Raw genomic sequence first — 23863 nt, 5'->3', positions numbered from 1 at the left:
TGTGAACTTAGTTTCAGTTTTCTACTGTTTGAAGTTGTGTTGTTTTTTGAAGCTTTTTTTGTGCCTTAACCCAATAATGGAAAGCCCCAATGGGAAGTGTCATAGATTTGGGATTCAAGGTTAAAATCCAACTGTGCTACAGTTACTTATTGTGCTTGTCATAAAAAATGCTTACATTGGCGATCACTCTTGGGGCTGCTGTATATCAAGGATGATGGTATTCAAGGACATTCAGGCATTTTCTAAGGGTTCTAAGCTTCAAAATCTGCAATGTGCTACCCACATTTTAGGAGTGATTTAATCCAATTCTAAGCATAACTGCATTCATGGAAAATAGGACACTTTGTCTTTGCCCAACAGAACAACATATCTGAAGCATTAACAAGTGAGTATAACCTGCTTGTGAGAGCCTTGGCTCAACCTCTGGGATGTGACATAGCCCACTGACTTATATACTGGATCATGCAATTAGAGTGGAAGCCTGCATGATTACACCACTACAACATGACTCAAAATAATTATTCAAATGTGAAAAAAGAGACAGCAAGATATAAGAATTGGGAAGAAGGTTAAATTAGACACCAGAAGACCTGGCTCTGTCACTTACCAGATATCCGATCTTGGCTAAGAAACTTTTTATGTCCAAGTTTCAAATTTCCCCACTTGCAAAATGGTAATAATAATACCAACTGCCTTAAGTATTATAAACAATAATGAAAGCTTTTGTAAGTCATTAAAAGGCTATAAAATGTACCCACAAGGTACAGAATAGGCACTAAGATATTCACTTAGAAGTAACTCAGTTCTGTTATAATTCTCAATAGAACCAGAAAATATATTTGCATTTAAATCTCAGATGTTAACTTAAACCTCCCAAATTTGGGTAAAACATACATTTAGTCCGAATGGTAAGTTAATTCAAATGAAAGAAAGTCTACATAGTATAATGAGAATAGTAGTCATCATTTAATCTCAACAATGGGCAAAATTTTAGAAGATAATTCATTTTGGGAAGGAGGGGTCCATGTGGCAGTAGAGAACAGAAAGACTCTTTAGCCTTTACTAACTTTTGCTTAGTTTCCCATTAGACCATAACTTTTTCATCTCTGTATAGTCTCTCATTCAGAACAAGTGCAGGCAATAGCAAGTTTTAATAAACATTTATTGATGGTGCTGAAATTAATGAAAGAAAAAAAAGAAAGAAAGAAAGAAATATCCAAGTCCTCTATGAGCCTACAACGATCTTGCGGCTGATGGCTCCAGGCAACGTGTAGATGAAGAGCACCAGGAAGACAATAAGGATGATCAGAATGAAACCAATGATGATGTACTTTTTGTAATTCTTCCAGATGAGGTGGTACAGGCACTTGAAGGGACTCACGAACCAGGAGAAAGAGGTATCTGGGCGGCTGGGAGGGAAGCAGCAAGGATTGCAATGAGTCAAAGAATCCCTTGATTTTGCCACTATTTCAAGTGGCACTTGATCACTAGATTAAGACCATTTCTAAATAAGACCTTTTGGGGCCCTCACATCCAAAAGTTGATGTTACATGAAAGAAATCCTTAAGAGTTGGGAAAGGAGACTATTTTAAATGATGACCTTTGTTCCTACTGTAATGACTAGAATCCTATCTCCACAGAAGTGTTTTACTGCTGATTTTCTCCAAACACTGGAACTCAAAAACTTCTATAAGTTTTCCTCTAATTTAACTGATAAAGTTTTATATAATAATATTGATAACAATAATATTAACAAGTATAATTATCATTATACTCAGTTTAAAGATGAGCAAACAGACTGAGAGGTTAAGTAACTTTCCTAGTTAGAGAGTGTTTGAAGATTCAAATTCATATCCTCCTAACTCCATAAATTGTGTCATGTTGCATCATAAATGAATTCATAGGTGACAGGTATACAAGAATGAATGGGAATAAACAAATACTTAGCATGTGTGTGTGTCATTCTCCTACTCTGACGACACGAGTAGAATGACATAGTCTGATGTAGAGATTACATAGTTCCCGATCTCAAGAAGTTTACAACCTAGCTAGAGAGATTCAATAAATAAATGTAAAACAACAAGAAGTGAAACAAAAGGAACTATTAGACCCCAAGGTCCATGGAATAGTCCTTAGTCTTGAAAAGTTTTCCTTTTGAGGCATTCCACTAAGCCAGAGTTGGAGAATGTTTGCCCCATAGGCCTTATAAATCTGGCAAAATCATTTGCTAAGATAACAACAAGCAATGAAGAGCTGAAAGCTAGGTACAGCAGTTTCCCATAGCTTGAATTGTATAAACTGATGATTTTGTATGGCTCGTGAATGATATTATAAATGTCCAAATGGTCTTTGGCAGAAAAAAGATTTTCTACCTCTGCACTAGACAAGCATGTCTGTACCTCTCTGGGAAGGGGAATAAACCTTCGGTGCACTTCCAGCTCTAATAGAAAGATGACTTTCTACTCACTTGGGCTTGTCCAGGGGTTCTGGTTCTTTCCGAGCTTTGCCAACAGGGTTTTTTTCAGCTTCATCAGCAGTGACTAAATGGAACTCAGCTTCTACTTTACCCTATATCAGGAAGAAAATATTTTAACTTGCCTTTGTTACTAAAATCTCTTAGAAGAAAACCAGCAGCATAGTGAATGTCCCATAATCATGATACTTTCAAGTCTGGACATTTGCCTCCCAACATAGGGACTGCAAGAATCATTTTTTCCACTTTATTAAAAAAAACTGAGGTAGTGCAATATTTCTCTTTAAAGTCATAGAGATAATTAGGGAAATGGTTTGATCCTCTAATCTAGTATTTGTTTGTTTTCCCATTAGGAACACCTGAAGATATTTTAACTTTCCTAAAGATTCACTCTACATCAATGAATATCTGGCTCTGTCTTTCCAGAAAGATGACAAGGAGCAACAATGAGTCAAATCAACAAGCATTTGTTAAGCACCCACTATGTGCCAGGTATTGTGCTAAGTGATAGGGATACAAAAACAAGCAAATGACAGTTCCTACTTTCAAAGAAAGGGCTCATATTCTAATGGAGGAGACATGAAAACACCTATCTACAAAAAACTACCCACAGGATACACTGGAAATAATAAGCAAAGAAAAGACATTAGTATTAAAGCATTCTAGGAAAGGCTTTGTGTAGCGAATAGAATTTTACCTAGGACTTGAAGGAAATCAGGAAGTGATGAAGGAGAAGGTCTTCAAGCATAGCCAATAGCCAGTGAAAACACTCAGATTTGGGAGGTGGAATGTCTTGTGGAAGACTAGAATAGAGGGGATGTGAGGAGTAAGGTATAAGAAGGTTAGAAAGGTAAGAAGGGACCAATTTATGGGGTTTTTTGAACACCAAACACCAAACAGAATTTTATGTTTGAACCTAGAGGTAAGAAAAGTTATTGAAGTTTATTGGGTAAAATATTCAGACTTGTGCCTTGGAAAGATAATTTGACAATTGAGAGGATAACAGCCTGGAATGGGGGCAGACTTGAGGTATGTTGATCAGCTGAAAGGCTACTGAATTCTCATAAGCATAAGGAGAGAGGGTCAGTATTAGAGAAGGAAGTATGTTAAAAAAATAAAATCAAGACCTAGCAACAGCTTGGATACAGGAGGTGAGAGAGTGAGGAATTAAGGATGACACCTAGGGTTTAAGTCAGGGTAATTAAAAGAATGGAGTTATGCTAAGTAATAAGATGATCTTAGTGACTTGTGTGAGAGTACATATACAGATACACAATTTAAAATTTTTTAAATTTAATTTTAATTCCAATGATAATGAACTTCTCAAAGGCCCACATGCAGTTTTAAAATTAACCAGTTTATGGGAAATTAATGTAAACTGTTTGCATTTTTGTTTTTCTTCCCGGGTTATTTCTACCTTCTGAATCCAATTCTCCCTGTGCAACAAGAGAATTGTTTGGTTCTGCACACATATATTGTATCTAGGATATACTGTGACATATTTAACATATATAGGACTGCTTGCCGTCTAGGGGAGGGGATGAAGGAAGAGAGGGGAAAAATTGGAACAGAAGTGAGTGCAAGGGATAATGTTGTAAAAAATTACCCTGGCATGGGTTCTGTCAATAAAAAGTTATTATAAAAAAATAAATAAAATTAACCAGTTTAAAAGTAGTTAAAAATTAATGAACAATATACCCTGATATGGGCTAGGTAGGTGAAGGGAATAAACATTTATACAACCTTCCTCTGTGCAAGACACCATGCTTAATCCTTACAACAATCTTGTGAGGTTAGTGCTGTTATTATATCTATTTTAAATTTGAGGAAACTGAGGCAAACAGAGGATAAGTGATTTGCCCAAAGTAATATCAGAGTAATATTTGAAGCTAGATTTGAACTAGTATCTTTCTGACTCCAGGCCTGGCAATCTATCAACTGATACATCTAGCTGCCTTTTAGGAATGCAAAGAAGGGAAGAAGAAAGAGAAAGAGGGAGAGGGAGAGAGGAAGGGACAAAGAGAGGAAGAAAAAAAGAAGAAAGGAAGAGAGAAAGGATAAAAGAAAGAGAGAAAGGAAAGAAGGAAGGAGGGAGAGAGGAAAAAAGGAAAGGAAGCAGAGAGGAAAGAAAGGAGGGAAGGATGGAGAGAAAAGTAAAGAAAAAAAGAAGGAAGTAAGGAAGAGAAGAAAGGAAAAAAGAAGGGAAGGAAGGAAAAAAGAAGAAAGGGAAGGGAAAAGAGAAATAGGAAACAATGATTAAGGAAGGGAGGGAGGAAGGAAAGAAGGAAAAGAAAGGAGAGATTAAAAAAAGGAGCATTTATTGAACAATTACTATGTGCCAAGCACCATACTAAGCCCTTTTAGTATCTCATTTAATCTTCAAAATAATTCTGAGAGGCAAGTATTATTATTTCCCTATTTTTATAAAGAAAGAAACTGAAATTGACAGAGCTTAATTGACTTGTCCAGACTCTCTGGTCCTGATTTCAGGTCTAGGGCATCAATTACCTGCCCTTCCAAAAATTATAAGGTGCTCTTAGCTCCCCACTATTCCTGTTGATGTCATAGGTACAAATGTACATCCTCTGATTGTGTAGGTAAGACAGCATAGAAGAACCTATTTCTTGTCCATTTAGCACTTGCCCATACAAAAATATTCTCCAAATGAGCCATCAAGTATTTTTTTTTTGTCAAATAGGGTAGATTGTCTCAATATCTTGGTCTTCAATCAGTCATTGTGATTGGATTTGGGGATTTCTTTACTGTCAGAGATTGAAACAGTGAGGGTAGCATTCTTGGGAATTGAGCTTTGAAGCACAGACTTAAGACCTGTCACCCAATTAGGAGTGTGTTGCACTGGCAGAAGGAGGAAAAGATTCAGGACAGAGGTGTTCTGTTGCTATAGTTTCTTTTCCATCTCTTCCCCATGGATGAACAACAAAAGTAGTTATCTTTTTAACACTTGTCTGTCCCTTGTTTTTTCCTTATTGGTAGCAGAATTCCAACTTTTCCTAGTGATACGGGGACTGGGAGAATGATGGCTTTCTTTGGTTAGCCACAGCTTCTCCCGCCCTCTCAGCTACTTCAGGATTTCTTAAATTTTTTCCACTCATGATCCCTTTTTGTCCAAGAAATTTTTATGCAATCCTGGATAGGTATATATAATGAGTAAACAAATTAAAGACCTACTGATAATAAAGCATAATTGTGTGAGCCCTCACCTTCAGTTCACCATCCCATATGAAGTTGGGACCCACAATTTAAGAAGCTTTGAGCTAGTTGATCTCTCTATAGTCCAAATCTGAATCTGCTCTGATCTGGAGTTGAATCAAATATCATGATCTCTTTCTCTATTTCTCACTTTGTTTCTCTTTCTCTGTCTCTCCTCCCTCCCCACCCCTCCGACCACTACAGAAACTGGGCAGAACCAATCCAAATAACCCTATGAAGGGAATTTATTATAATCCTCTTAAAAGGAAAAAAAAAATCAATATATTTAGAATTATTGTTAAAGTTTCTCTTCTCATTATGTAAGAATCTTTTTTTGATAGCTTTATAAACTATTTATTGAGTTAATAGTTTCTTTAATAGTCCATTTACTTGGGAGAGTGCTCATTATAGATTTAGTTTCCCTTAATTGTCTATGTCCTGCTATTATATTTCTTTCTGGAGGAAAATTGTGTAATTGGTTTTATAGATGCTCTCTGACCGGTCTAAATATGCCAAGAGTTCTGATCCCCATCAGATTTTGTGGTACTGCAGCTATAAATGGGGACTTTGGCCTCTTTTATCAATCAGATTTCTACAAGGTAAAGATTATGATTCCTTTACTATCTAATTATGAGCATATCTTGTGTACCACCTCTGGCAAAGCTTGACATTTGTGGAATAAGAGGACACAATCACTTGCTAGAAACAAATATGCTCAGAACACTGCTAAAAACATAGATCCCAAAGGGAACCAAATAAAAAATTTATGGAAAAGGAAAATAGATCTAAAACTAGAAAAAACTTCAGAGAACATTTAGTTCAATTCCTTCATTTTCATATAGGAAAACTGAGGCTGGGGAGGTAAAGTGTTTGCTCAAGATCACAAAGGTAATAAGCTGCTGAAGTAGGATTTAAATCCCAAACCTCTGACTCCAGAGATACTGCTTTTTCCCTTGTACTTCCATGTGGGAAGGCAATCATTGCTAAATACCTCACCAGTCTCAGGGTCTAATTCTCTTCAGGCCTATCCTGTATGAATAGTTTATTGATTTTCTTAATGAAGTGAGTTATTTCAGCAGATTCATGTAAAGAGTCAAGGAAGCAATCATAGGAATCTTTATTATAATGTCTGCTGTAAAGTTCCAGGATTTTTACTTAACATTTCGGTTAAATTCCAATTTTACATTTAGAAAGCATAGTAGGTAAAGTTCTTACTAAGAATTCAGGGTTCAAATCTTGCCTCAGACATTTATGAGTCCTGTGAACCTAGGTAAAATCTCAAAGAGTCTCAGGGCCCCCTTTAACAAAACACTTCAATACTTCAATAACTGATGAATAGCAATATATACAGAACAACTATATATATGCATATGTATATATACATATAAAATACATATACACACACCTATTTGTGTCTAATGGTGGCAATTTCTAGGGTAGGGAAGATAAAGAGGGGAAAAGGGAAGGGAAAAAGGGGGAAAAGAAATTTATGATAACTTTGTTGTATATTTAAAAATAGTAAATTGTACATAGATTTTTTTTGTTTCCCGTGCAGTCATCTTTTTTTATTATACTATTTTAGAAAATGCTTATTTTATTCCACAAATTAAAGATAAAATAAATTTAAAAACATTTGCCTCAGGGCATTGCTATAAGCAAAGTAATTTGTAAATTTTTGAGGTATGACATAAATGTGAATTATTAATATTATCCATCATTTTTCTGTAGAAGATTCCATGTCCTATATGGGTTCAAGCTTGATTTTTAGGTTAATAGCTTTCCAAATGGAATTTAAAACACAATTACAGAATAAACAGCTTAAATTGTTAAGGTCATCTGTTAAGCTAACTAAGTGTGAGGGAGGGAGAAATTGGGAAGAACAGGACACAACTAGGCTTTAGATTTGTTATCTATGAAATAATAGACATTGCTATTTAAGGGCCTATTAGCATAATCCATTCACTGATAGTAGCTTCTAGGAAGCTTGAGTTTCCTCTTTGAGCAAAACTAATTTCTCATTAAGACCCATCCTTTATATCATTATTGTAACACTTTTACTATGAAATGTTCATTCATTTTTCAGTTATGCCCAATTCTTCTTGAACCCATTTGGAATTTTCTAGGCAAAGATATTGGAATAGTTTGCTATATCTTTCTAAGGAAACTGAGGCAAGCAGGGTTAAATAACTTGCCCAAGTCATGCAGCTAGTAAGTATTTGAGGCCAGATTTGAACTCAGGTTTTCCTGACTCCAGGTTTAGTGCTCTATCTACATGAAAAATCATGGGATGACTTCTTTAATGAAGAAAAAAATTACTTACTTCATAAAGCAAATTTTTACTCTCTTATTTGTTTTATAAATAGCACATTTCTTAAACTGTGTTTGTTTAGAACAAGATGTGATCATATTTGAACCAAATTTCTGAGAAAAGTAATAAGTAAAAAGTAATAATAAAAAATAATAATATTTTGGAAGAGACAATCATAATAGCTATAACAATAAAATAGTCTATAATCGGGGAAATTTACATTCAGATACTCAGTGTGCCTGAATACAAGTAACCCCAAGGGCTATAGAAAACTTCATAGTAATATGAACAAGCTTAGCTTCCGGCTAAGTGTTTCATTGCACAAAAAGTGAAGAAAAATGCACCATTGGGAATGTGTATAACCAGAAGAAGAGGTGGGCTGGTCGTGAAAGCCTGGGTAATGGCAGAAATATTGGGAGTTAAGGGTTCTGAGGTCTTTCATGCCATACTACATATTATTAATTATTATTATTATTATTATTATTATTATAATAACTAGAATAAATGTTAGGCAGCTAAATGACAGTGGATAGAGCACTTGGGCTGAAGTCAAGAAAATCCCTGTTCAAATCCAGCTTCAGATGCTTAATAACTGCGTGACCTTGGGTAAATAACTTAATTTATCAGCCTTAATTCAAAGAAATAGCAAACTACTCCAGTATCTGTGCCAAGGCAATCTCATAGACAGCATCTGTATGCTAGCATACCTGGCATTATTAAAGAGACCAATAAGACTGAACAATAAAATAGAATGTTACAGCTAGAAAAGTTTCACAGATTTAATCCAAACTACTCTTTCTAAAGAAGAGGAAAATGGAGGCTTAGGTTAAATGCCTCATTTACATGATGTGGTCCCTTCTTAACTCATAGGTATACCCAGTAATTTATATTATTCCTAAAAGGAGATGAAGTCATTAAAATTTGATTCAAATGAATTTTCCTCATTATTTTGATATTTCTCCCTTCCAGTGGACAAACAAAATAACTAAAAAGACCCCATTTGTGGGCACTGATCCTTGCTGTGTGATGTTTTAATGTCCAGCCTGATTGGGTAGCCATACCGAGAAATTGCTTCCTCTAACAGACAAAATCTCAATAGCAGAGGGACATCAGTGTCAGAGGCAGAACAATCTAAACCTGTTCTTATGGAGGAAACTAGCTTGGCTTCTTCAAAACTCCAGAGTCTTGAAGGGTTTCATTAACTCTAATACTTAAATTAATATTTATTGCATTAATTTTGTAAAATCTTTTTTTAATAGAATAACATCTTTCCTTGTAGCAACTAGCAGTAGTAGTAGACCACTAGCAAAACAATGGAGAAAACTCATTTGAACAAACTTTAATGACCTCCTCTCCTTTACTTTAGGGGTAATTGAAATTACTGAGTATACCTAGAAGTAGAAAAGGAGAGTCATCATATAAATGAGCCACTTAACCTAAGACTCAGTTTTCCTCATTTGAAAGAAGAGGAGGTGAACTAGATTTCTGAAGGTTTTTTATTCTAGCATTTATATAGGGTTTTGTTTGCAAAGTACTTTAGATAAGTTGTCTAATTTGAACTCTGTGAGACAGATATTATTGTTCCCATTTTACACATGAGGAAATGAGGCTGAGAGATTCAATTACTTGTTCATTTACTTTTCACATGACTGTACTACTTTGGAACTTCTCTCCACACTCCAGGAAATTTATTAAAATAACCTCATCATTTTATAATTATATCTCATAAGCCTTGGGATTGAACCTCATCACTTCCCTTTGCCTTGCTGATTGGAGGACAGGAGCGAAGCCCCCAATAAAAGGAGAGATCTCTGTTCAGGCATTTCTTCATTTCTCAGCTGGCTGTACTTTCTTTGGGACTTCTCTGAATGACCTCTACTCCATCTCTCCTAGAATAGTACCTTCTTTCTCTACCACTACTTCCCAGTTACCTTTTGTGTTTTACTTTCCTCTATTAGATTGTAAGCTCCTTGAGGCTTTATCCCCAGCACTTAGCACAGTTCCTGGCACACAGAAGGAGCTTAATAGACATTAATTGATTGTCAAGGGCTACACAGTTAGTAAGTGTGTTAGGTTATGAATTAAGGTCTTTCTGTCTCCTAGTTCAAAAGTCTTCAATGCACACTAGTTATGATTATAATCTCTCGTTTTGCATGATGAAATGGAAATTACATACTAATTAATGAGGGGAGCCCTGAAACATACACACACACACACACACACACATTCTCTCTCTCTCCCTCTCTCTCTCTCTCTCTCTCTCTCTCTCTCTCTCTCTCTCTCTCTCTCTCTCTCTATCTCTGTCTCTCTCTCTCTCTCTCTCTCTGACTTTGTGGGGGAAAGTTTAGGAAATTCCCCCAGAGAAGTTCTCCCCTGAGAAACCAGCCCCAGGGAATCAAAATAAAAGTGGTTTCATTCTGCTATCTGGGTGGGACTAGTTGAGTCCAGGACCACTCCTACTTAGCCCAAGCTGGAGATGGAGATTTCTATCCAACTCTATTGAGTTGGAGATTAGTCCAGGGACACTCATTCAAATGAAAAATTTCTTTTCAGTTCTGAAAATCTATGTCTGATTCCAACTCAAACTTCCCCCCCAGCCTCCACCCAAAGTTTCAATTATAAAAAGAGACAACTTGGGGCTGATTCCTTACAGAGGACCTAATCATGCCAAGGAACCCCTCTCTCCCCTCGGTGACCCTCTGCCCATTGAAAAGACATTCTCTTTCAGCATTACTCCCTCTTTATCTCTCTCACCTATTTCCCTAACAGGACCCTATTTACCTCCTACCAGCTTACAAAAACTGACTTCTCAGTTCTAATAATAAACTTCTTTTACCAGTTTAACTTGGGTTTGTAAATTCATTTATGAAGGATCGGTGTTGACCAGAATGGAGTTCCCGCAACTTCCTGGTCTGCACCAAACCTCATCATTTTTGGCTTCCTGACCAGGAATTGAGGGGAGCCAAATCTCATTAGTAATGACATTGTGTCTGTTGTCCATGGATTAGTCTACTGACATCCAGAGAAACTCATGTTCAGTTGATGATTGGGAGTGGGGAAACATATAAGCTCATAACTACATATGGCATAGAGGGCTCTTGATCAGCAAGATAAGTATAAATCATTGTCTTCTGTGTTGTCTGAGCAATCCCTTAGGGGACTCCTAAGGAGGTGCTATCCTTGAATTATTGGAATAGATGAGAATCCACCTGGAAGTCAGAAGACCCTTGTTTAAGGCTCATGTTTTCCTATGATTCTTTAGATTTCAGTTTCCTCACCTAGAAAATGCTAGAATTGGACAGCTTAGCTTCTGAGATCCCTTTGAGCACTGAATCTATGATCTCAAGATTTACAAAATGGAGATAATGGTACTGATGTCACCAAATCCACTGGGTTCTTGTGAAGAACAATACCCTATAGACTCTAGGGCACATTAGTGATAACAACAACTGTCATCACATTGTTCTTTTTTACTACCACCATTCATCTTCATTGTTGCCTTGATGCCATATCATAGAGTGATCCTGTTTCTTAAACACTACACTAGTGAAGGACAAGCTCTGGCAGATGCTTGAATCTAGATTTGTTCAGTAGTTAGTACAGCACCTGTCACATAGTAGGCACCTGAAAAATTCTTATAAATCAATTAAATTAGATGTTTGTAAAATTTAATTGAACAAATTTGGATAACTTCTAGTATTAAAATTTTTTTTCTGGTTACTCATATACATTAAATTTTCTAATACACATTTCTTTATGAATCATGTTGGGAGAAAGCACCTTCTAGTACTAAAATCTTGTGCATCACACAGGAGCATAGATTCAGAGCTGGGTGTGAACTGAGAGATCATGCAGTACCATGTCCTCATTTTTCAAATGTGGATACTGAGGTCAGAGCTCCTAAACATCTTTCTCAAGGTCACATAGATGGTTTTTGGTGGCACAGGGATAAGAAGCCAACTCACAGGATTCTCAATTCAATCCTTTTATATCTTCCAAAGTAAACCAAATTGGCACAAATTAACTATACAAATAGAAACACTAGTAAATCTTAGCCTACATTTATATGTTACTTTAGGAAATAGTCAAGGATGAAAACTAGAACTCTAAAAGGTTAAGTTCTTGACCACGGTACTATAGCTAGTATGTGTCAGAGATAAGGCTGAAATCTGGGTCTTCTTGACTCAGAGGTCAACATTTTTACTACCACACTATACTACTTTTTATGTTTACTTTAAGGCTAAGTAAACTGAAGCCAAGGGAGCTAAAGTAACTTACTTAAGCTCTCATGGTTTATAAGTGTCAAAGCTAGGATTAAGTCTGACTCCAGGAGTGTTCAAATGTCAACCTTTTTGCAATTTATCCAGTGCCAACATTCTGAATTCCTGAGGACATCCTTGAGGAGCCAATAGTGGGATCCACTAACAGTCATACTGAGTGAGCTGTCCCTGCAAGCCTACCTGTCCCTAATGGAAATGTTATTTTGGGGAGGTGAGTGATGTGACAGGTGGAAAACCAGGCTTCCTTCCATCATTTACTTGACATAGAAAGAGGTCACCCTGACCTTTCATTTTCCTTCCTCTCTCCCTATACTCTATCCTGGCCAGGGAAGCCCTACCACCTGACTGTACATTTATTCCACATGAGCAGCCCTCAGTACTAATCACAGGAAAGGCAAGTCAATAGCTATTTATGAAGTGCTTACTATTTGCTGGGCAGTGTGCAAAGTGTGTATGCTTATAATGGACTTTATCCTGGATGAGGGAAGGAAAAGATTTAGTGAAGATTGGCAGTCTGGAGTTAACTGTGAGGTGGAGATCTAACCTACGTGAACCTTTTGTGTAAGTCAATGATCAGGTTTAGGATAATATATCTAGAACCTGGATTAGGTTCAAAATTTCATCTTTTACCCTCCCCTTCCACCTCATCACACCCCTTTTCCCCTGCCATACAAATGAACAAAATTATATATTAGAAGGGACTTTCAAAACCACCTGTTTCAAGCAAAAATAGAAGAAAGACCCCTTTGTAGCATCATCATTCAGCTTCCCATTTGAAGATTTTCAGTGACTGGAAGATTTCATTATATCTCTTGAGCCAGAACATTATGGTTTAGAAAAGATAAAATGTTAGCATATTTATGCTGACATAAAAATTGAAATCTGCTTCTCTCAAGCTTACAATCATTTTGTCTGTTTCTGCCTGGTGGGACTAAACAGAACAACCCCTTTTTCACATGATAGCTCTTCTAATATGGACGCCATGCCTTTTCCCTGAGTTTTCTATCTTTTTCTAGATTAAATATCCCATTTTCTTTATCCATCGATCCTCTGACATACAGCAAAGTCTTTAGTCCCTTTGCCACTGTGATTACTTCTTTTGAGGGATATTTATTTTCTTGTCAATGTCCTTCCTAAAACATTGCACTTGGAAATCTCCAGTGGTCTAGATATTGTTTGACTAGGACACAGTTATAATATTTCTTTTATTTTGAAAAATACAAGTCTCTTATTTCCCAAATTTGTATGAAACTTTAGGCTACAGTGTTCACCAATATTTGTTGAGTGTGCAGTAACTAAAGCCTATCACTCTATCTGGTACCTGACATAAGGGGATTCCCAATACTCTACTGACCTGAGTGGCAAAGGTCACAATCTTTTAAAAGTAATACAATAGATATTTTTCTTCAATGTACTTGGAACTGAACCAAGGCATGGAGCTATTTTGGATAGTAACCAAAACCTATTTGTATGTGTGTGTGTGTGTGTGTGTGTGTGTGTGTATGTGGTTTGAATTTGAGATAAGTGAAAATTTCTGAGAGATGAAGTTCCAAGGTAAATTATGATAAGTTTTTATTAATTACAGCTACCAAGAAATCATGAAAATTAGCTAATTTGTTCACCTCAATGAGCAGAGAGACCTAATCTGTGGAACATTCAGTACTTATAAAATCTGTGGAAAAGGGGAGCTCCCTTCTTACCCAGGGAGGAAATCAACTCTGATTGCTTAACAAGTAATAAGAGTGAATATTACAATGAGAGGTGGGCTTATTCCAATGAGAGTCTGGGAGACGTGACTTTGATCGTTCAGTCTTGGTCAAAAAGATTTATTTATACCCATATCATCCCATCTAGAGTAATCTAGAAAAAAGGGTGAATCCACTTCCACACAGACCTGACTTACTAAAACAAAATGAGCTAGAATCAATATATTCATCTAAACTAAAATTTCTTCATCTTTTGATCAAATCTAAGTTTTCCCAACTGGGTATGTTTTACTCAATATTTCATCCCAACGTTAGCCCTGTACTTCAAAGGCTATATGAATGGCTCACAGAAATTGATTTCTAAATGATAAAAAGGAAGGGGAAAATACCTTGTCCTAATCTAATAATTGGCTGTTAATATAGGAGAAAAAATCATTTTTCTAAAATTATTTTTGGGTGAGTTCAATGACCTGACCCTATAAATACTATTTATCATGTTCTAGACTAAGAGTTTAACCAAGCTCCCATTCAGGGATAAAACAGAGAATAAAAGGCAGCTAGGTGGTGCAGTAAATAGAACACCAGCCCTGAAATCAGGAAGACCCTAGTTCAAATCTGGCTCAGACACTTAACACTTCCTAGATGTGTGACCTGGTCAAGTCACTTGACCTTGCCTCAGCAAAAAGAAAAAAAAAAAGAATAAAACCATGAGAACATAGATAACCCAAGGAAATTTTAGAAATATTTTATATGTTTGTGTTACATTTTCTTCTACTGATTAGAAATTCTATGAGAGCTTGACTCTAACATGCTCCTACAATGCTTGGCACAAGGTTTTTGCCCAGTAGTTACATATTTGTTAAATTTTTAATTTTTAAATTTAAAATTTTATAGATTAATTTTTTTAGTACCGGGTTCAGAACTGGAAGGACCTTCAAAGTTATCTAGACCAAATCCCCTTATATGGGGAAAGAAATTGCGCCCAAGGAGTAACCCAGGACTTCTGAACATAAATACAGTGCTTTCTATTGAAGTCCTCAAATAATTTTGTTTGTTCATTCAATAATCATTTGTGAAGCATTGACTATGGTCAGGCATGTCTTAGATGCTGGGGATGCAAAGACACAAAATGATGGTGCTCTCTAAAAAACTATCCAGGACCATGTTTCTCAGGTATGATCATCACTCTATGACAATTTTCCCAAGCTCATTTTGTTGGAGGTCAGACTTGAACTTAGGCCTTCTGATTCCCTATTAAGCAGTCTTTTCATTTGACTATATTATCACAAATAACATCTATTTTCTAGTTCCAGAGAGAACCAATTTATCTCCTACCGCTAGGAAATCTTCCTGAATTAAATCCATCCTCCTATTTGGTTCCCATGGGAAACTCCTGCCTCCAATTGATCTGGGAATCACTTTGGCGTGGGGAACAATCACCACTTTTATTGATTTGGAAATTAGCCCTTCAAATCGCTCCCTAGAAAGATAAATAAAATCAAAACTCTGCATTCCAATCTTTGCTATCTTCCTAATGAGGAAGGTGCCCACTGAAAAGAGCTTCTCAGTGAAAACCCATTTTACCAAATCTTCCTTGGAGATTGGGACTGAAAATTCTTTTGCAAAACCCGTGACACTGGCTTGGGGACCCCCACTGCTGTTATATCTCACCCCCCAACATTTCCATCAATGGAATCACAAGCTATACATGCAGATCATTCCTGTGGTATTCTTGTTTATGTGCTTCCATGAGTCTAACATGGGGAAACTACCCAATATTAAAGAGCAACACTTCTCAAAGTGTGGTCTCTGGGCCCAGACAGGGATACTCTGAGTCAAAGCTATTGTGATAATAATGATATGATGTGATTTGCTTATGAAAACGCTTCTCTCTTTTCCAGCAACATATCTGTGTGAGGCCAGAATTTTTCAGATATATCAGCCAAAACAACAAACTGCAACAGATTGAATATAGAAGCAAATATGAGAATCCACCTGTCTTCTACTAAGTGTGACATTAAAGAAAATTTCAAAAATACATAAAAATGTCACTCTTCTCATTAAATTCACTGGAAATGGTTTTTGGAAAATGTTTTTTTCATTAACATGTGTTATTTTTATTAACATGTAATGTGTTTACTTTTGTTACTTTAAATGAATTAGTAGACATTTAAAAAATTTATCCAATTTTAAATATGGTATATTTAGATAGAAATATTATATGAACAAAAACTCTTTGGAGTCCCTCAATAATTTTTTAGGTGTTCAAATGGATCCTAAAGCAAAAAAGTTTAAGAACTACTATTTTAAGATATTTTGTTAAGTTTCAATGTTGTAAGGATACCAATGGAAAATATAAATGGTCTGTGGGTTATCCCTTGCATTTATTGCATGGTCTATCCATTTTATTTTTTTTAATCATGAATTTCTTGGATGATATTTCATATATAATTTATCTTCTAAAATTTCTTGTCTTAAATGCATTACAGTTGACATAAATTCCCTAGAACATTGGACTAATTACATCAAGCCCTACAACTTTGTAGAACTTCCTTAATGAGATCTGTAATCATTCAAAGGAATCTAGCTCAGTTATTTACACACAGCAAAAACAAAGTGAATGAAGACTGCCTATTGTCTAGATTCAAAATGAGAGCAGCAATAGTAGTAGTAATAGTAATAATTATAACTATAATAATAGAATATTTTACCTAGTAAGATTACAAAAGAGATCTCCAAAGTCATCTAGCCCAAACTGTATTTAAATATCCTTTCTAAAACATCTTTAATGGATGATCAATCCAAATTTCACTTAAAGATCCAGTGATTATAAGCTCACTACCTTCTGGGGCAACAAAGGAGATGTACAAAGCATTTTACATGCATTATATATTGCGAGAACCTCAAAATAGCCCTATGAAGTTGAAAGGGGAAGAATTACTACTCCCATTTTACAAGTATCGAAGCTGAAGCATATACTAATAAATAACTTGTTCCAAGGAAACAAACCTTAAAAAAATGACAAAGCTGAGAGTTAAAAGCAGACATTTAAAATTCAAAGTCAAAGTTCCTTTCACTAAACCAAACTTCTACCATCCCAATAATGGATAAAGATTTTCCTGTTGTAAATTACACATTATTACCAGCCTGGGAAATTTAAACTTTTACTTTTCAAAACAGTGGACAATTCTTCAACATTAGCCCTTGCAAAGTGTTCCTATCCCCACCCACACCCCTTTTCCCATGCCCTCCTCTAGATGGCAAGTAGTCCAATATATGTTAAATATGGTAGAAATATATGTTAAATCCAATATATATATATACATATTTATATTATTATCATGCCTCACAAGAAAAAAAAAAGAAAAGCAAAGTAAAATGCAAGCAAACAACAAAAAGAGTGAAAAGGCTATGTTTGAACCACACTCGATTCCCACAGTCCTCTCTCTGGGTGTCTGGAAAAATTTTTAAAAGACATTTTTTTATTTTTATTTTTACCTTTCCCTTAGCCCTTGTGGATAATATGATAAGCTAGTTGTAGCACAATTGTACATTATTCAATTATTTATTCAAAGGTAAATTCAAGTATTGCCCAGTGAAAAATTAATACTAGGGAGTTTTAAGGTAAATTTACACAGAGTAAAAACTGATTCAGACTGTCTCCAAGATAGCTAATTAACTAAAATACATTGAATTGTCAAAAAGTTTTTTCTTGTCCAGATCTCTAATTTAAATAGCATGGGAATTCCCAGTATGGATGCTTCCCTCAGGCACTAAGATTTATGTAAAATTCTCCTTCATTTACTTACAGTGAGCTCTCCTGCTTTGGCAAAAGGCCACCAGCCCCTCACCCGCTTCTGTTGGAATATTGATATTTTGTCTTCCTCACTCCACTTGCCAGATTTGGGAAGATCACAGGCCTTGGCAGATTTGGCTGCTCGAGGGAAGCTATTGAGGTTCATTTCTAGAGAGCCTAGAAAGGAAAAACCATATCATTTAGTCATCACAATAATAAAATTAATGCATATAACACTTGACATGTGTGTGTTTATGTATATATGTATGCATACACACATATGTATGTATATACATATTTTTTATCTCATTTGATCCTTGCAAAAATTTTGGAAGATTGGTGCTATATTTCTTATTCTAATTTTATAGATGAGCAAACTAAGACTGATCATTAATGAACTGGCCAGATATATAATAGTAGCCAGACTGTGAAGTGTGACCTATGACTCCACAGAAGAGTGTAAAAGTACCTTGAATAAATGTAAAAAGCAAAAGAAGTTCCAACTTCCTCATGAGAATACTTGCATACAACTTTGGGCCATCTCTGGCACCATGCCTTCTCTGTTTTGTTTCTATCTAATACCTAGGATGGCCTGATGTTGGTTGGTGTGGTGATCTGCCATTCTGTCCTCCTGCTGCTAGGAGTTGTATTCATGAGCAGACAAATTCTCCTAATCAATCCAATTAATCTTAATAAAATCCATTAATAACCAAGTTGGCATACGTCCCTCTTCACTTCAGTATTTTAATATTCTTTCAGAGGCTCTGTGTCTCTACAATTGGCCTACCAGGACAGAATAGGCCAGGCTCCTTACATTTACCTTTACAATTAGAATAGTTGGCAAGTCAGTCTTCCCCGCTTACAAATTTTGTGTCCTCATATCAGGAGAATATAGCTAATAAATATTTGATGAATGATTCAGACTCAGGTTCTACTCACTCCAAGTTCAGAATTCTAACCATCACATCACCTACCTTAAAACAGAGGTCTTCAAATGATTTCATTCATTCAAAAAGCTCTATGTTAGGTATTGGCTTTAAGGTAGTGCTGTAAGGATAAATGTGATTACCACCTCTACAAAACTTTGAGGAACATGGTTTTCAAGTATGAATATCACTCCACAACTTCTGTAAAGTATTTCAGTTGCTTCAGTTTTCTTTTCTCCTTCTAAAGAACATAAAAATTACTCTACAGGTTCTTTAATGAGTATAACATGGCCTAAATGTTGTAGAGTTTAAAGGAAGGTAGCCAAATTTCCCCAGTAAGATATCCCATAGTTCTATACTATAGATCCTATTCTGGTGAGCTTTCAAGATTCACTATAAATGTGTGAAAAATATCTTCCATTTGTATAGCCCTTTAGGTTTTAGAAGGTAACTTACATCTGATTTGTGAGAAGTTCAAAAGAAAAGGTGTTGAGCACTACGAACCACAATAAGCTTAAGGACAAATCATTCCAGATTTGCTTCATTTTCTTTTGTGACAGAGTTACTAGACTAACAGATCATGGGAACATCATGTGGCTTTCTCCAAGGCAGTTAGCAAAGTATTTATAGTTCCCTTGTATCATGTTTGACAACCATGGAATTGGTTGACTGATAAAATAAACACTAGTGATCTTTGGATTAGTGGCAACCTGAAAGGAAGTCTCTAGTGCGGTCTCTAAGGCCTTTGTCTTTGGTCCTATTCTGTTCAATATTTCAATTTATGACTTGAAAGATTCATAAATTTGTAACTGATGAAAAGTTTGGAGAGACAGCTAGTACATTAGATTACAGAATCCTGGTCCAAAGAGACATTGGCATAGGGGATGGGAGAGAATAGGTTGAAATCTGGTAGTCAGGCAGTCTTAAGCTTAGATTCACAAAGTCAATTCCATTGATACAGAATGAAGGAAATATGACTAGCAAAGTGACGACATGAAAAGAGCTGGGATTTTGGTTAAATGCAAGCTCATTAGTGGCAGTTAGGTAACATAATCAATAGAATTTTGGTCTTAAAGTCAGTAATAAATAAATTCACATCTTACCTCAGATACTAGTTGTATGATCTTGGACAAGTCACTTAACTTGTTTGCCTCAATTTCCTCACTTGAAAAATTGGAATAAGAATAAAAATAGTACCTACCTCCCAGGATTATTTTGAGGAGTAAATGAGGCAACAAAATACTTTACACAGTGCCTTGCACATAGTAAGCATTAAATAAATGTTAACTATTATTACTAGAAGTCTAACAGTGTTCTGTGACTTCTTAAAAAGCTACTGCAGTTTTAGGCATCATTGAAGGACATTTAGTATCTTGAGCAAGGGAGATGATAATCCTATTTCACTGTACACTGTTCAGACCAATTTTAAGTACTAAATGTAGTTCTGGACACTGAATTTTAAAAGACACATGTTTCCAGCTGGACTGCATCCAGATAAGGGAGAACAGCCACAATTATAAAGTTGATGGCTTAAGGTTGGTGCCATCTGGTGGTCAAATTACCCGCAGCTGGTTAATTAATTATCTAATTATGTGACAGCCCACTGCATCCTGCAGATTGGGGAATGAAAAGTAAGGAGCCACTATCACCATTACTATTTAATATTGTATTAGAAACGCTAGCTATAGCAATAAGAGCTGAGAAAGAGATTGAAGGAATAAGAATAGGCAATGAGGAAGCCAAATTATCACTCTTTGCCGATGACATGATGGTATACTTAGAGAACCCCAGAGATTCTGCTAAAAAGTTATTAGAAATAATCCACAACTTTAGCAAAGTTGCTGGTTATAAAATAAACCCACATAAGTCATCAGCATTCTTATATATCACTAACAAAATCCAACAGTCAGAGTTACAAAGAGAAATTCCATTTAAAGTAACTACTGATAATATAAAATATTTAGGAATCTATCTGCCAAGGGAAATTCAGAAACTTTATGAGCAAAATTACAGACCACTTTTCACACAAATTAAGTCTGATCTAACCAATTGGAAAAATATTAAATGCTCTTGGATAGGGCGAGCAAATATAATAAAGATGACAATATTACCTAAACTAATCTATTTATTTAGCGCTATACCAATCAGACTCCCAAAAAACTATTTTAATGACCTAGAAAAAATAACAACAAAGTTCATATGGAAAAACAAAAGGTCAAGAATTTCAAGGGAATTAATGAAAAAAAAATCAAATGATGGTGGCTTAGCTGTACCAGATCTAAAATTATATTATAGAGCAGCAGTTACCAAAACTATTTGGTATTGGCTAAGGAATAGATTAATTGATCAGTGGAATAGATTAGGTTCAAGGGATAAAACAGTCAACAAATATAGCAACCTAGTCTTTGACAAACCCAAAGATCCCAGCTTTTGGGATAAGAACTTACTGTTTGATAAAAATTGCTGGGAAAATTGGAAACTAATATGGCAGAAACTAGGCATTGATCCATACTTAACGCCGTACACCAAGATAAGGTCAAAATGGGTTCATGACCTAGGCATAAAGAATGAAATTATTAATAAATTAGAGGAACATAGGATAGTTTACCTCTCAGACCTGTGGAAGGGGAAGGTCTTTATGACCAAAGCAGAACTAGAGATCATTACTGATCACAAAATAGAAAATTTCGATTATACCAAACTGAAAAGTTTTTGTACAAACAAAACTAATGCAGACAAGATTAGAAGGGAAGCAATAAACTGGGAAAATATTTTTACAGTCAAAGGTTCTGATAAAGGCCTCATTTCCAAAATATATAGAGAATTAACTCTAATTTATAAAAAATCAAGCCATTCTCCAATTGAAAAATGGTCAAAGGATATGAACAGACAATTCTCAGATGAAGAAATTGAAACTATTTCTAGTCATATGAAAAGATGCTCCAAGTCATTATTAATCAGAGAAATGCAAATTAAGACAACTCTAAGATACCACTACACACCTGTCAGATTGGCTAAGATGACAGGAAAAAATAATGATGATTGTTGGAGGGGATGCGGGAAAACTGGGACATTGATGCATTGTTGGTGGAGTTGTGAACGAATCCAACCATTTTGGAGAGTAGTTTGGAACTATGCTCAAAAAGTTATCAAACTGTGCATACCCTTTGATCCAGCAGTGTTACTACTGGGATTATATCCCAAAGAGATTATAAAGAAGGGAAAGGGACCTGTATGTGCACGAATGTTTGTGGCAGCCCTTTTTGTAGTGGCTAGAAACTGGAAACTGAATGGATGTCCATCAGTTGGAGAATGGCTGAATAAATTGTGGTATATGAAAATTATGGAATATTACTGTTCTGTAAGAAATGACCAACAGGATGATTTCAGAAAGGCCTGGAGAGACTTACACGAACTGATGCTGAGTGAAATGAGCAGGACCAGGAGATCATTATATACTTCTACAACAATACTAGATGATGACCAGTTCTGATGGATCAGGCCATCCTCAGCAACGAGATCAACCAAATCATTTCTAATGGAGCAGTAATGAACTGAACTAGCTATACCCAGAAAAAGAACTCTGGGAGATGACTAAAAACCATTACATTGAATTCCCAATCCCTATAGTTATGCACACCTGCATTTTTGATTTCCTTCACAAGCTAATTGTACAATAATTCAGAGTCTGATTCTTTTTGTACAGCAAAATAATGTTTTGGTCATGTATACTTATTGTGTATCTAAGTTATATTTTAATATATTTTAACATCTACTGGTCATCCTGACATTTAGGGGAGGGGGTGGGGGGGTAAGAGGTGAAAAATTGGAACAAGAGGTTTGGCAATTGTTAATGCTGTAAAGTTACCTATGTATATATCCTGTAAATAAAAGGCTATTAAATAAAAAAAATTAAAAAAAAAATTAGAACTGAAAAAAAAAAAAAAAAAGAAAAAAAAAAAAGAAAAGTAAGGAGCCAGGTGCAAGTGGATCTAGCAATACCAATCGTTGCCCCTCCTTCCCATACCATACCACCTGTCACATTCTGATTATCTCATTTGATCCTCATAATAACTTTGTGAAGTAGTAATGTTATTGTGTGCATTTTACAAATAAGGAAACTGAGGGTCCCAAAGAGATATTTTTACACAATAAGGCACAATCTGCTTAATAAGTGGCAGATTCAGGTATTCTGGTTATCAGTCAAAATTGGCTTGTAAAAAGATTGTTCGATTTTATAACTATAAATGATACAAATCAGGCCTTGATTTCTTATTTTATTAATTGTCTAGAATTTAAAAAGTGATAGAGAAAATATCAAAAATGCACATTAAACTTAAAAGTTTGCCCCTCATGCATTTTCCCCTGGAGAGCTGGTTGTTAAACATTTACACCATGGCTCCTAGGCTAGTGGTCTTTTTTACTGCACTGCCTACCTTTTCTGAAATTCTTTCTGTCTCTATGTTTGAAAAATACTAATTCAGAGTACAAGTCAAACATGAATTCGCAATCACAAGGTAGCTAGGGTGGTGCAGATTTCCCTTCCTTCAAACCATTCTCCACACAGCTGTCAAAATAATGTTTCCTAAAGAAAAGGTAAAACATGTCAGTCCCCTACTCAATAAACTCTATTCCTTAGTATCCCTGGGAGCAAACATAATCTCTGTTTGACATATACCATGTAGGAGAAGCTAAGGCACATAGTTCTGCATTTTCTATTTGGTTTTGGTTTGGTTTGGTGCAGAAGAAGGTAGTGCTTAAGTAAGAGGGAAGATAAAAGGCTCATCTGAAATGCCTATAGGATATATATAGGTGAATATGTCCCATAAAAAGCTAGAAATATAATTATTCCTTCCCTGTCACAACTTTCCATATTGTGGTTTCAATATATTATAGAAATAATAAGACATTAAGTAGGAAATTTGGGGGAGTTTTTCAGAACCTAGGTGACACAGAGCCTATGACCAAATGCTTTACACAAATTTTATAATAGGGTACTGTACACATCCCATAACTGAAAAAGAAAAATTTCAGACCTTCTCTGGTAAGAAGGGAGGTCAAAAATTTTTGCTTAGATTTTCCAGGTCACAAGGGTGTTATGTCTCTAACCCCTACAATGTTGAAGGAATAATGATACAAGTTTAGAAGTAAAAAGAGAAATCAG

General features: G+C 35.6%; 1 protein-coding gene across 1 annotated transcript in view; it reads right to left on the bottom strand.

Moving 5' to 3' along the window:
* Window positions 1–1225: 1225 nt before the first annotated feature.
* FER1L6 (fer-1 like family member 6) overlaps window positions 1226–23863 on the bottom strand; it is a 277428-nt gene continuing 254790 nt past the window's right edge. The window contains exons 38-40 of the mRNA XM_031947271.1: window positions 17787–17950; window positions 2468–2568; window positions 1226–1409 (exon numbers count right to left, since the gene is read on the bottom strand). Of these exons, the coding sequence (XP_031803131.1) occupies window positions 1226–1409; window positions 2468–2568; window positions 17787–17950 (449 nt within the window). The remainder of the gene's footprint in view (window positions 1410–2467; window positions 2569–17786; window positions 17951–23863) is intronic.

Source organism: Sarcophilus harrisii, chromosome 1 (assembly GCF_902635505.1).
Source record: "Sarcophilus harrisii chromosome 1, mSarHar1.11, whole genome shotgun sequence".
Classification (NCBI taxonomy): Eukaryota; Metazoa; Chordata; class Mammalia; order Dasyuromorphia; family Dasyuridae; genus Sarcophilus; species Sarcophilus harrisii.
The sequence above is the reverse complement of the archived record's forward strand: the minus strand, read 5'-3'. Positions and strand labels throughout refer to the sequence as shown.